The 15,138-nt window shown below is 35.9% G+C and overlaps 1 protein-coding gene across 9 annotated transcripts in view; it reads right to left on the bottom strand.

Annotated features, from left to right (window-relative positions):
- NUMB (NUMB endocytic adaptor protein) overlaps nucleotides 1-15,138 on the bottom strand; it is a 179,769-nt gene that overhangs the window by 33,576 nt on the left and 131,055 nt on the right. For all 9 annotated transcript variants that reach the window (XM_082864348.1, XM_082864354.1, XM_082864352.1 and 6 more), the window contains one exon: nucleotides 4,443-4,517. In XM_082864348.1, the coding sequence (XP_082720474.1) occupies nucleotides 4,443-4,517 (75 nt within the window). The remainder of the gene's footprint in view (nucleotides 1-4,442; nucleotides 4,518-15,138) is intronic.

Here is a 15,138-nt window from a genome sequence, read left to right as displayed (position 1 = left end):
CTCATAAAACTCATTCAATACTCTCAAACACTGAATGGTTTGTTTTTTCTCTAGGTTTTGAAAATCACAAACAGCATCAAATATTTCCATAAAATGTTTTGAACTTAAGCTAGAAATATAATAAGGTAATTGGGATAGTTGTAACAATAAGACTAAGCTTATTTCTGCTGCCAAGTTTGGTGACCCTAGTTTCGTTAGACTTTTAGGTAACCACCAGCTTTTAAAAGATGCAGCCCAAGTTAAAAGATTCACCATTCTTTAGGGATAGGAAGATGTGGGAAGGAGATTCGTTAATATTTAATTTAGCTCCCAGAAAAGCTCCTGTTAAACATGGAGTTTGCCTTCTATTTATAAAAGACCTCAGATGTTAATGAAAAAAGTTGACGTGCAAAATGCATCAAAAGACAGTTATTAGAGTAGAGAATAATATTAATTAAAAAAAATTAAATTATGATTCTTTTACCTGCTAAAACAAGAACATACATTAAAACAAATTTATCAAATAGCAAATAAAAAATCAACATATTAGAAACTGGTAGTGTAATGAAACTAGTCTAAAACCAAGACAGAGAGGGAGAAACACAGAGACAATGGGAAGAAAAGACATTTTAAAAGGAAAGGCATCTTGCACCAGTATCAAGCAAGATAACCAAAGGTCCAATACACTTTTTACAAAATAGATTGATAAATGACAGTACTCCTCCCCCTGCAACTAACTCTGCATTAAGGCAATGAAAATGGGCAATAGTCATTTCTGTCATTTATCCTATACAATCTAAGTCCCTAAGTGGCTAACTGGTAAAATTACGCCACAAAGTAAATGAATGGCAAATAACTGTAACTAACTTTATGCATATAAAGTAAAAAAAATTTAAACATATTTATGCTCTGAGAAGCATATGTTGTTTAGTTACAATATCTTTTCATTTGAAAATATTAAGTATGCTGATAACTTCTAACTGAAGTTAAAGTAATCCTAAATTGTAAGGGACTACTTGGAAGGAAAAAAAAAAACTTGCAAATTATCCTGCTTCTTCAAGCCCGCACAAATTTAAAAAGCGCTAGAATGTTACATTTTTAGTTCAAAGATCATTTGAGTGATAGGTTTAAGATGTTTGTTTTCCTATTTAACTGGTACATCTGAGCTACATAATTCTTTAAATTTTAAAACGTTTTTGGCATTCAAACTTGTTCCAGACATGCTATTTCTTCTTTAATCTGTAAGTCTGTACATTTTTACATTTGCTTCTATTTATTTGAAACGATAAGAGGAATATTTATCATCTATGAAAATAAACATCTCCAGACACATAGCTTTTGGCACAATATAAGCATCTGGCACAGTAGATTATACATGTTTGTTAGAGGAATGTTCGCTAAAAGAAGGGAAAAAGGCATCTAGAAAATTCTGTATAGTAAAAATATGAAAAGAAGACAAAAAGCATGAATTTTTGTGGACTAACATTGATCTGAGATGAACAACATCTGAAGACTTCCAACTTTCTGCAGCCTTTTTCATACAGCATTAGAAAGGGTATTAATAGAAGGGGAAGTTCCAGTGAGTATAATAAATAGGAAATTGGCACTAGTCTCCCAAAAATTCAATCTTATTTTTAAAAATACTTGTTTGCCTGTGCAAAATTATTATACAACACTTGCTCCAAGTCTCCTGGGTAGGGTTAGTCTGAAAAATTTTAAAGAACTTCTTGAATCAAAAGTTCAGAAGTGGTCAATCTTCCTTCAAAGTTCAAAAGTTTAAGTATGTCCAGAAAAGCAATCCAAATATGCATAATTTCAATTTAGTTGTAAAAGACCACAGGGAAATAAGGATTTTTAAGAGATATGCAAAAGGGTTTCATAAACTTTAAATATAACATTGTTATGATGATTATTATGAAATTCAATTTGACCCCATATTGAGGACTGAATTGTTTTCTGTATATTTATTCCAGAAATATTTTTTGAGTGGCTACTATGTGCCAGACACTGTTCCAGGCATAGATATAATTTTTCAAACAGCAGTTTGGTTCCGATTTCTAGTAAAAATAAAAACTTATTTTTTCGATAATTTTATTATTTAAATAAGTCCTGTATCTCAAATAACCATGCTTATAGCTTACAATTTCCTTGGTTAAAACCAAAAGGTAAAATAAAAGAATTCACTCAACTAAACAATCAGTTTTAAAACTAGACGGCTTCCCTGGTGGCTCAGTGGTTAACAATCCGCCTGCCAATGCAGGGGACACAGGTTCGAGCCCTGGTATGGGAAGATCCCATATGCCGCGGAGCAACTAAGCCCGTGCGCCACAACTACTGAGCCTGTGCTCTAGAGCCCGCATGCCACAACTATGGAAGCCTGTGCACCTAGAGCCCATGTTCTGCAACAAGAGAAGCCACTGCAACGAGAAGCCCACGCACCACAACGAAGAGTAGCCCCTGCTCGCCGCAACTAGAGAGGGCCCAGGCACAGCAATGAAGACCCAACGCAGCCATAAATAAATAAATAAATAGACAGATAGATAAATAAATAAATAAATAGAGGCAGGCACTCTGCCCTTATTAAAAATAAATAAATAAATAAAAATAAAAATAGACAGTGAATAGTGGCTATCTCTGGGACTGCAAGAGATTTTATGTACTGTTTTTGTTCATTTGTATTTTACAGAATGAACATATACTACCTATGTAATAAAGAGAGGTTTCTAATTAAAAGTAGGTTAAAGAAAACTAGACAGTGAAGAGGACTGACTGCTCATTAAACAACTAAATACCACTTCTTAATTATCTTCTGGGCAAACTTAAACCATCCCTAGTTTTTCCTTATTTAGAGAGTAAACATGAAGCCATATGCTGAATTAAGACTTTCCAAAGGCTCATTCCACAGTGACCTTCCAAATGTTAAGTTTATGTAGGCTCTAAGATTTTAATAACTATTTAAGGTTTGTTTCAGGTCTATCTAGTCTATTCACTGATTCATCTGTTGTTTTCAGTTATTAGCATTATGATGTTTAATGACTAGTAGGGTAAATCATTGCATTACTTTTTAAAATGTTCTTAGAAAATCTTATTCTATTACTGAACTTAGAATTATTTTGTTAAATAAGAGATTGAATTTAAATTTCCTGGAAAACTGCATTATCTGAGGCTGTATTTAACTGGGGACTATATTTACGTGGACATGGCAAGTCTATAAATTATTATATAAAGTCCCTTTAACATTAATGATGATTAAATGGAGAGCACAGATAGACTAAGAAGGGCTTCAAACATTTAAGAATTTAAATGACCAAAATCTGCAGTAAAGGGTATGTATGTGTGTCTATATATTGTTTTGTTTTTTAGTTTTTTGCATACCATAATCAGTTATTTTTCTCCTCCTCTCCTTTCTATAATAGATTCAGACATTTGTTCGAAAACATAATCCACTTCTCTGAGTTGGTTGCTTCCTTGACTTTGTATCTTTTATATTGAGGAACTGTATGTAAGAGGTCATATAGAATGTACCAAGAAGCAGAAAAGTTTTGATTAAGCAAATTGAGGGGGAAAAAAAGCACTCATTAGTAGCCAAACTTGTGGCAGCCCACCATACCAGCAAACCCAAAGCAACAAGTATTTAATGCTGTTCTGGGGCAAGGGCATGCAGAAGTAATGCTTAAAGCTTTCACAGCAAAGGGGGGAAAGGCCACACATTGGAGAGAAGGTTGTGAAGAGGGCTGTCAGAATTTAAGAAACATTCTTCAAACCTATCCAAAATATGAAGTTAACACTTTAATCTTAACCTTTATGAACTCTGAATTCATTCTCTCCTTTTATTAAATACACAGGCATGTGCCTGGGATGTGTTCTATGGCATAATAGGCAAAACAGACATTATTTATCCTGGAAAAGGACTCTCCATTTCAAGTATGCTGAAGTTTGTGCAAAAGGCAGGGAAATACATTGTTTATGTTAGAGGAGTATAGAGAAGGAAACTGGGGAGTAGCAGTAATGATAATTAAGTCTCCCCAAAATGTAAACCTCACCTGCTGTCAACACAGATATCTCTATTTTATACTTTTTCCTGGAAAGCTGTTTCTTATAGAGTTAAAATCAGTAATTTATAACCCAGTTGTCACAGTTAGGTTAAAAGACTAACTGTAATAGTTTTATCCTGGTTTTAGAATATTATTCATCTATAAGAATTCATACCACTTGCTTAATATGGGTTCTGAATTAAAAGTATCTTTTAGATAATGTCTGGCCTAAATTGAAGAAGTTGGTCATTGTAACTTACACCTTTGGATGGACAACGTGAAATGCTCTTTATTAATGAGCCCACATATTTTGCCTTAAGAGAAATACTGTTCTTACTGGATAGTGGGTCACTAAAATTTACTGAGCAAAATCTTTTGAGAAAATATTTACAGCATATAGATCAACAATGGCAACCATCAAATACATACAGCTTTCAATCTTTTTACAGCATCTTCACAGATGTGCATTCCTCTTGATTCATCAACTTCTACATGCCCAAGGTACTGTAGAAAGAAGAGAAAAGTTACAGCTATTGCTGTTTACTGAGTAGCTACTATATGGTAGATATTACATGGTAGAAAATTGAATATTAAAATTCCTGCACTCAAGAAACTCACAGCCATTATAGAAGAGTTAAGGTAATGTCACTTTACTTACCCTCAGTGTCCTCATGTGACTGAGATTTAGAATAAAGGTCTCCAAGAGCTGTTATAGAGGAGTAGGCAAAAAAGTACATGATAAGCACTAAATGTTACCTGAATCTATTGGATCTGAGGCATAACAGCCTATGCTAGACACAGTTACTGTATCTCTAAACATAAAAATAGTCCTAAAATAAAGTGTGTGTGTGTGTGTGTGTATGTGTTGAAAAGGTACAAATAAAAAAACAGTTACTCAAGGGCTGAAGAGATCACATACTCCTTTTATGGGAAGCACATAAGAACAGGGCAGAAAACTAAAATTTTAAGAAGGTAGTGAGTGCATCTGAGCTTTAGAAGATGTGCAGAACTTGAAGAAGCTGTATTGGAAAGGTTGGGAACCTATTTTAGGCAGGTAGAATTTAACAAAAGCTATAGGTGTAGAATAGAATAACTATATATCAGCAAATATTCCTGTCTGGCAAGAATATGAGGTATATGCAGCTGGGGAATTTGAACACTGAAATGAGTCTGTACTTAATCCTAGAGGCAATGGAGAGCTAATAAAGCTTCTTTTGGTTTGTTTTTGCAAGGTAGTAATATTATTCAAATTGTACCTTAGTATGGGAATAGTCTTGGGTTAGAAAGCACAAAGGATGATGGCAATATCACAAGTGTTCTCTTTTAAAAGGAAATTTAGAGTCTGGTTCTGGGTAAGATGGAGTAGACATACATTACCCTGTCCCACCCTCTGAATGAAACCATAAAACCGGAACAGAATACATGGAAGCACCTATTTGAGTTCTCTGTAAAGAGTATAAGATGAATCAGAGAATACCAGAATTCAAGGTATTTCTGAACTGGCAGGGAGTTTACCTTCCCTGCCCCTCCTCCCCTTTGGTACCTCCAGCCTGAACTTTACACAGCCAGATATCCAAGTGAGTGCTATGGCACAGACAGAACTCTGGGAAAAGCACTCTAGCTCTGGCCCAAGGACCAGGTAAGGTAACTCCTTATCCTCAGAGAGTATAGGAATCCCCCTCCCTTTTATTTATCTTTTTTTGAACTTTCACACCCCAGTCCCCAGGAAATTCCGTGGTGGTGTCGGTGGTAGCAGCAAGGGAAACCTGCAAGAGCCACACACCTCTGAGAAAAGGCGGCTGTCCTCTGTTTAAAGAGACTGTGATTCCAGGAAGGTGGGCCAACACCTCCACCCCCCTTTCTGCTTCCCCCCCCCCCACCCGAATCTCCCACCATTTGGCCCTGGATGAAGATGAAACAGTAGTAATTCATGGGCACAATAACCAGTGCCCTACGAAACACAGGCATGGAGAGTTTAAGTAACTTGCCCAAAACCATTCAGCTAGTGAATGCTCAAACCCAAGCAGCCTGACCCAGGACAGTCCTATAATGCTCATATATTGAATTTTTCATTTTTACCCCTATCTTTCCAATACTGAATAAATGCATAAAACCAACATATTAAAATCAATTTAGGAAACTGTTGGACTTTAGGTAGCAAAATACCTGAGGTATCGATCATAAAGATCATATAGACTAAGGACATTAAAGAATTGTAACAGCTATAATTTTGAATAAACATTATACAAAGCAGCAAGAATGCTCACTTTTAAGTGAATCAAATAATATATATATTCAGTTATATATAATATATATTATATATATATTCCTTTTCAGATTCTTTTCCATTACAGGTTATTACAAGATATTGAATAGTTCCCTGTGCTATACAGTAGGTCCTATATCTATTTTATACATAGTAGTGTGCATCTGTTAATTCCAAACTCCTAATTTATCCCTCCCTTCCCCTTTACCATCTGGTAACTGTAAGTACATTTTCTATGTCTGTGAGTCTGTTTTGTGAATAAGTTCATTTGTATCGTTTTTTTAGATTCCACATATAAGTGATATCATATAGTATTTGTCTTTCCCTGTCTGACTTCTTCACTTAGCATGAAAATCTCTGGGTCCATCCATGTTGCTGCAAATGGCATTATTTCATTCTTTCTTATGGCTGAGTAATATTCCATTGTATGTATATATCACATCACTGTATCCATTCATCTGTCGATGGATACTTAGGTTGCTTCCATGTCTTGGCTATTGGAAATAGTGCTGCTATGAACACTGGGGTGCATGTATCTTTTTGAGTTTTTTTTTGGCCACGCCATGCAGCATATGGGATCTTAGTTCCCCAACCAGGGACAGAACTTGTGCCCCTGCAGTGGAAGCACGGAGTGGTTAACCACTGGACCACCAGGGAAGTCCCTGCATGTATCTTTTTGAATTACAGTTTTCTCCAGATATATGCCCAGGGGTGGGATTGCTAGATCATATGGTAACTGTATTTTTAGTTTTTTAAGGAACGTCCATACTGTTCTCCATAGTGGCTGTACCAATTTACATTAACACCAACAGTGTAGGAGGGTTCCCTTTTCTCCACAACCTCGCCAGCATTTATTATTTGTAGACTTTTTGATGATGGCCATTCTGACTGGTGTGAGGTGATACCTCATGGTAGTTTTGATCTGCATTTCTCTAATAATCAGCAATGTTGAGCATCTTTTCATGTGCCTGTTGGCTATCTGTATGTCTTCTTTGGAGTAATGTCTATTTAGGTCTTCTGCTCATCTTTTGATTGGGTTGTTTGTTTTCTGATATTGATGTGTATGAACTGTTTGTATATTTTGGAAATTAAGCCCTTGTTGATCACATCATTTGCAAATATTTTCTCCCAGCCCATAGGTTGTCTTTTCATTTTGTCTATGGTTTCCTTTGCTGTGCAAAAGGTTCTAAGTTTAAGTCCCATTTGTTTACTTTTGCTTTTATTTCTTTTGCCTTGGGAGACTGATCTAAGAGAATATTGCTACGATTTATGTCAGAGGATGTTTTGCCTATGTTCTCTTCTAGGAGTTTTATGGTGTCATGTCTTGTATTTAAGTCTTTAAGCCATTTTGGGTTTATTTTTGCATATGGTGTGAGGGAGTGTTCTAATTTCATTGACTTACATGCAGCTGTCCAGCTTTCCCAACACCACTTGCTGAAGAGACTAACTTTTCTCCAATGTGTATTCTTGCCTCCTTTGTCGAAGATTAATTGACCATAGGTGTGTGCGTTTATTTCTGGGCTCTCTATTCTGTTCCACTGATCCATATGTCTGATTTCATGCCAATACCACATTATTTTGGTTACTGTAGCTTTGTAGCATTGTCTGAAGTTGGGGGGTGGGGTTGTGCCTCCAGTTTTGTTCTTTTTCCTCAGGATTGCTTTGGCAATTCCGGGTCTTTTGTGGTTCCATATAAATTTTAGGAGTATGTGTTCCAGTTCTGTGAAAAAGTCATGGGTAATTTGATAGGGATCACATTAAATCTGTAGATTGCTTTGGGTAGTATGGCCATTTTAACAATATTAATTCTTTCAATCCAAGAGCATGGGATATCTTTCCATTTCTTTGAATTGTCTTCTATTTCCTTCATCAATGTTTTATAGTTCTCAGCATATAAATTTTTCATCTCCTTGGTCATGTTTATTCCCAGGTATTTTTTTTTTTGATGCAATTTTAAACGGGATTTTTTTTTTTAACTTTCACTTTCTGATATTTCGTTGTTAGTGTAAAGAAATGGAAAAGATTTCTGTATGTTAATCTTGCATTCTGCTACCTTGCTGAACTCATTTATCAGTTCTAATAGTTTCTATGTGGAGTCTTTAGGGTTTTGTATATAAAGTATCATGTCATCTGCATATAATGACAATTTTACCTCTTCCCTCCCAATTTGGCTACCTTCTGTTCCTTTTACTTGTCTAGATTAGAAAAATTTTAATTCAAAATTATAGGCTGTCAGAAATGTCAAGTGTTTGGTGACTCTGTGAACTCGTTCTAGATGTTGAGATTGAGCTCACACCCAGAAATAATAGAATACTTTGTCACTGAAGACCGCTTTTCATCATTCAGTCAGATGCTACAGTGATATACTACATATTACACTCAAATCCTGGAAAGTTGTATTTTTCAGCTTGGAGACAGTGATGAATGGCCATTTAACTAATTCTTTGAATTCGGCTCTAGAAAATATTCTTTCATGTTCTGTTGATATTTGGCTTTCTTCAAAGCCTAATAATATATTCTTAATTTCTTGGTCCAATAAGTAAAGAAAATCAAGTACTGGGAAAGAGTAAAATCTCAGCAATTGAGCTCTCAGCATTGCTGTTCTAACATTTTAAGAAATTCTGACATCTCATTCTGGGTACCTTGCCACATATACTATCAATTTTTTTAAATTTGTTATTTTGTTTTTTAATTTATTCTCTATCCTTGATCACTGACTCAATGCCAAATATGTATTTTTAAAAATTACATTATCCTGAATTTTCTATTTTGCTCTACCAATATTTCTTTCTATTTTGGCACAAGCTGCTATTTTGATCATTATGTTAACAACTGCTTTGGCATAATCACTTTCGCTAATTTTTATCCCACAGAATTTTCCTGGTTATTTCCCATGTTTATTCTTTGGGATCAACTTTGTAGTAATTTTGTTCAGTTGCTGACAAATAAAACCTTTGGGATTTTAATTAAGATTACCTTAAATTCACTGGTTAATTTGAGAAAAACTGACATAATATTGACCTATTCCATCTAATACTATTTATTCAAGTCTTTTATGTTTCTGAAGTTTTAAGGTAGGCTTCAAATACACATTTTCTAGATTAATAAGTATTTAATAATTTTTGTTGCTACTGTGAACTGGCTTAACACCCATTATTTATGTATATATTTGTGTATATATATTCTTTTAAAAGACTTTAGTTTTTAGAGCAGTTTTAGGTTCACAGGAAAACTGAGCAGAAAAGTACAGAGTTCCCATATACCCTCTGCACCGCCCCCCCAGCTTCCCCCACTATCACATTCCACACCAGAGTGGTACATTTGTTACAATCAACAAACCTATAGTTTATCCACAGTCTATATTAGGTTTTACTTTTGGTGCTGTAAATTCTATGGATTTTAACAAATGTATAATGACATGTATTCACCATTGTAGTATCATACAGAATAGTTTCACCGCCCTAAAAATCCTCTGTGTTCCTCCTATTCATCTCTTCTTCTCCCCTAAACGCTGGCAAGCACTGATCTTTTTACTGTCTCCATAGTTTGGCCTTCTCCAGAACTGTCATGGAGTTGGAATCATACAGTATGTAGCCTTTCCAGACTGGCTTCCTTCACTAGTAATATGCATTTAAGGTTCCCCATGTCTTTTCATATATTCCATTGTCTGAACATATCACAGTTTATTTATCCATTCACCTGCTAACAGACATCTTTGTTGCTTCCAAGTTTGGCAATTATGAATAAAGTGGCTATAAACATCTGTGTGCAGGTTTTTGTGTGGACATAAGTTTTCAACTCATTTGGTTTGAGTGTGATTGCTGGGTCATATAGTAACTGTACATTTAGTTTTATGAGAAAACTTCTCCTAAAGTCTTCTAAAGTGGCTGTCCCATTTGCATTCCCACCGGCAATGAATTACAGTTCCTGTTGCTCCACGTTTTAACCAGCATTTGATGTTGTCAGTGTTCTGGATTTTGACCATTCTTGATAGGTGTGTAAACTCATTATATTTTTATTTGTATATAATTTGTCTTTCCCTCTCTGGTTGCTTTCAAGATTTTCTTAGTCTTTGATATCTACAGTTTCATTCACGTGTCTAGGAAACAGACTTTTTTTTTAGATTGAGATATAATTCACGTACCATACAATTCACTCAACGTGCACCACTGAGTCATCAATTAATTTTTTTAAATTGTGGTGAAACACATATAACATAAAATTTGCCAAAAAAAGTTGCCATTTAAACTATTAAGTGTATAGTTCAGTGGTATTTATTATATTCACGATGTTGTACAACCATTACCACTACCTATTTCCTGAACTTTTTCATCACTCCAAACACAAACGCTGAAAACATTAAGCAATGACTCCCAAGTTCTCCCTTCCTTCAGCTCCTGGTAATCTCTAATCAACTTCCTGTCTCTATGAAATTGCCTATTTTAGATATGTCATATAAATGGAATCACAATATTTGTCCTTTCATGTACAGCTTATTTCACTTAGCATAACGTTTTCAAGGTTCATCCATGTTGTAGCACATATCAAAACTTCATTCCTTTTAATGGTGGAATAATATTCCATTCTATGTATATACCACATTTTGTTCATCCATTCACCTATTGACAAAACACCTGGGTTGTTTCCACCTTTTGGTTATTATGAATAATGCTGCAATGAATGCTGACATATAAGTATCTGTTTGAATCCCTGCTTTCAATTCTTTGGGTATATGCCTAGGAGTAGAATTACTGGGTAATTATATGTTTAGCTTTGTGAGGAACTGCCCGTTTTCCATAGTGTTGCACCATTTTACATTCCCATCAAAATGTATGAGAGCTTCAATTTTTCTATATGCTCATCAGCACTTTATTTTCCTTTAAAAAAAAAATTATACCAACCTAATACGTGTGAAGCATATCTCGTGATTTTGATTTGCATGCCCCTAATGACTAATAATATTGAGCACCTATCTTTTCATATGCTAATTGGCCATTTGTATATCTTCTTTAGAGAAATGCCTAGTCACATCCTTTGCCTATTTTAAAAATTGGGTTTTACTCTTTAGATACATGATCTCCAAATATTTTCTGCTATTCTTTGGGTTGCCTTTTCACTTTCTTTCTTCAGAAGAAAACGTCCTTTGATGCATAAAATTTTTCAATTTTGATGAAGTTCAGTTTATCTATCTTGGGCTTCCCTGGTGGCTCAGTGGTTAAGAATCCACCTGCCAATGCAGGGGACACAGGTTCGAGCCCTGGTCCAGGAAGATCCCACATGCCACAGAGCAACTAAGCCCATGTGCCACAACTACTGAGCCTGCGCTCTAGAGCCCGTGAGCCACAACTACTGAAGCCTGTGCACCACAACTACTGAAGCCTGTGCACCCTAAAGCTTGTGCTCCACAACAAGAGAAGCCACTGCAGTGAGAAGCCCACGCACCACAATGAAGAGTAGCCTCGCTTGCCGCAACTACAGAAAGCCCACGCACAGCAACAAAGACCCAAAGCAGCCAAAAATAAACAAACAACAACAAAAAATTATCTCTCTTTTCTTTTGCTGCTCATGCTAAGGACTCCACTGCCAGATCCAAAGTCATGAAGATTTACCCCCTATGTTTTCTTCTAAGAGTTTTATGGTTTTTACTCTTATATTTAGGTCACTGATTCACTGAGTTAATTTTTTACATAGTCTGAGGCAGAAATCCAACTTCACTCTTTCATATGGAAATCCAGATGTCCCAGAACCACTGGGTGACAAGATAATTTTTTCTCCATTGAATGAACTTTGCACACTTGTCAAAAATCACTTGGATGTAGATGTATTAGACTAATTTTTATTTATCCCATTTGCTTCTTCAATCTGAGGATTCAAACACTGCTCTGAATGAATTCATCCTCCTCTCTCTTCCTGGAGCTTCCATTAGGTCTGCTAGTGTCATTGGACTTTTAAATTTGTTCATCCACGTTTCTTAACCTCTTTTTCATATTTTCTCTTTATCACCTTGTGCTGCATTCTGGGTAACTTCATTGAATTTATTTTCCAGTTTACCAATTGCCTTTTCAGCTGGCTCTAATTCACTATTTAATCTATTTACTAAGTTCAATTTCAGTAATAGTGTTTTTCATTTTTAGAAGGTAAGATTTGATTCTTTGTCAAATCTGCCCATTCCTTTTTTCAGTTTTATTTTTTTTCCTATGGTTTGAATTCATTTTTTGGTTTCTAATAATTTTATATATACACATTTTATAGTCTCCTCTATAGCCTATTATTTCAAGTTCTTAGAGTGTTAATCCTCTTGTTGATCTTTATTGTATAATCCTTTACTGTCTCTGTTGATCATTTCCACATATGATTTAAAACTTTAAAAAAACTGTAAGCTCACCTCTAGTGAAGCTCAATTTTTGTAGGGAAATTTCATGCATTCTACATTGTGGAGTAGTTTTATATTTGCTTCTAAAAGGTACCGCAGATGTTTAGTAGCCTAAGACCTACTGTATATTAATTTGAAGATTCTTACATCATGCAGGTTTTAGCACATCAAGTCCAAATCCATGGTTTCAATTTTTCCTGGGAGATTCCTTTTCTCACCCGAGTTCTGGGTAGAGGGATGCTTCCTTTTTTGTTTTTGTTGTGTTTTTTTTTTGGCTTTTCCTTCTAGTTCTCTATTTCACTGCTTGTAAAGCTCATTGAAGGTTCTGTTCCATGCTGGGTTCTCAGTTCTAATTCTCTGCTTTTTATGGTCCAGGACCTTCAGAATGGATGTTAAAACCAAAGGCTCTAGCTCACAAACCGTTTCCCTCTTAGGCTGCTAGTGTGATTTCTGCCTTGCTCTCAAATTCCCTCTTAATTTCTGGTAACTGGAGATCTGTCTTTATCGAAAGCTCAGCTATGGTTTAAGAGAAAAGTTTGTTTGAAAATACAGTCAGCATTTCTAGATATTTGTATTGGGAGTATTACTGTGTTAGCTTAATCCACATTCTGCCAGGATCTAAGACCTATAATATTTCCCAACTAAACTAACTGGTTTTTCTATCCACTGATTTCAGTCTATCTTAAAAACAGCCAAAATACTAGAATTTCCTATCATTTTCAACAGTTTTTTGGGTTGATTCTCTTGGGTTTTTCAGATAGACATCATCTGCAGAAAAAGAAAATACAGAAAATATCTGGATTTCCCACATTAACAACTTTTGTTTATTTTCTTATCCAAAGGTACTTACTACCATTTCTCAATCACTCTTGAATAATAATGATGTTTAAGAACAACCTGACTTTCCTCCTGAATTCATTGTACATGTTTCACCATTATGCATGACTCTGCGATAGTTTTTCAGTCACTGAAAGAAAGTATTATGCTATTCTGATTTTGATAAGAAGATTTATCAGGATTGAAAAATAATATTTTTAATGTTTCCATTTTACTGATATAATCCACATAACATAAAATTAACCATTTTAAAGTGAATAATTCAGTGGCATTTAGTATATTCACAATGTTGTACAATCTCCACCTTTATCTAGTTCCAAAACATTTTTTTATTTATTATTAGACAATAATTGCTTTACAATGTTGTGTTAGTTTCTGCTGCAGAGCGAAGTGAATCAGCCATATGCATACACACATCCCCTCCCTCTTGGACCTCCCTCCCTCCACATCCCAGCCAACTAGGCCATCACAGAGCACCAAGCTGAGCTCCCTGTGCTATACAGCAGGTTCCCACTAGCTATCTATTTTACACATGGTAGTGTATTTATGTCAAACCTAATCTCTCAATTCATCCCACCCCTCCTTGCCCCACTGTGTCCACATGTCCGTTCTCTATGTCTGCCTTTCTATTCCTGCCCTGAAAATAGGTTCATCTGTACCATTTTTCTAGATTCCACACATGTTTTAACATACGATATTCGTTTTTCTCCTTCTGACTTACTTCACTCTGTATGACAGGCTCTAGGTCCATCCACATCTCTACAAATGACTCAATTTCATTTCTTTTTATGGCTGAGTAATATTCCATTATAGATATGGACCACATCTTCTTTATCCATTTATCTGTCGATGGACATTTAGGTCGTTTCCATGTCCTGGCTATTGTAAATAGTGCTGCAATGAACATTGGGGTGCATGTGTCTTTTTGAATTATGATTTTCTTAGGGTATATGCCCAGTAGTGGGACTTCTGGGTCATATGGTAGTTCTATTTTTAGTTTTCTAAGGAACCTCCATACTGTTCTCCATAGTGGCTGTATCAATTTACATTCCCACCAGCAGTGCAAGAGGGTTCCCTTTTCTCCACACCCTCTCCAGCATTTGCTGTTTGTAGATTTTCTGATGATGCTCATTCTGACCAGTGATACCTCATGGTAGTTTTTTTTTTTTTTTTTTGCGGTACGCGGGCCTCTCACTGTTGTGGCCTCTCCCGTGGAGGAGCACAGGCTCCAGACGCGCAGGCTCAGCGGCCATGGCTCACGGGCCCAGCCACTCCGTGGCATGTGGGATCTTCCCGGACCGGGGCACGAACCCATGTCCCCTGCATCGGCAGGCGGACTCTCAACCACTGCGCCACCAAGGAAGCCCTCATGGTAGTTTTGATTTGCATTTCTCTAATAATTAGTGATGCTGAGCAACTTTTCATATGCCTCTTGGCCATCTGTATGTCTTCTTTGCTGAAATGTCTACTTAGGTCTTCCACCCATTTCTTGATTGGGTTGTTTGTTGTTTTGATATTGAGCTGCATGAGCTGTTTGTATATTTTGGAGATTAATACTCTGTTGCTTCATTTGCAAATACTTTCTCCCATTCTGAGGGCTGTTTTTTCATCTTCTATGCAAAAGCTTTTAAGTTTAATTAGGTCCCATT

Source organism: Leucopleurus acutus, assembly GCF_964270905.1.
Source record: "Leucopleurus acutus genome assembly, chromosome: 1".
Lineage (NCBI taxonomy): Eukaryota > Metazoa > Chordata > Mammalia > Artiodactyla > Delphinidae > Leucopleurus > Leucopleurus acutus.
This window is presented reverse-complemented; position numbering and strand designations above follow the sequence as displayed.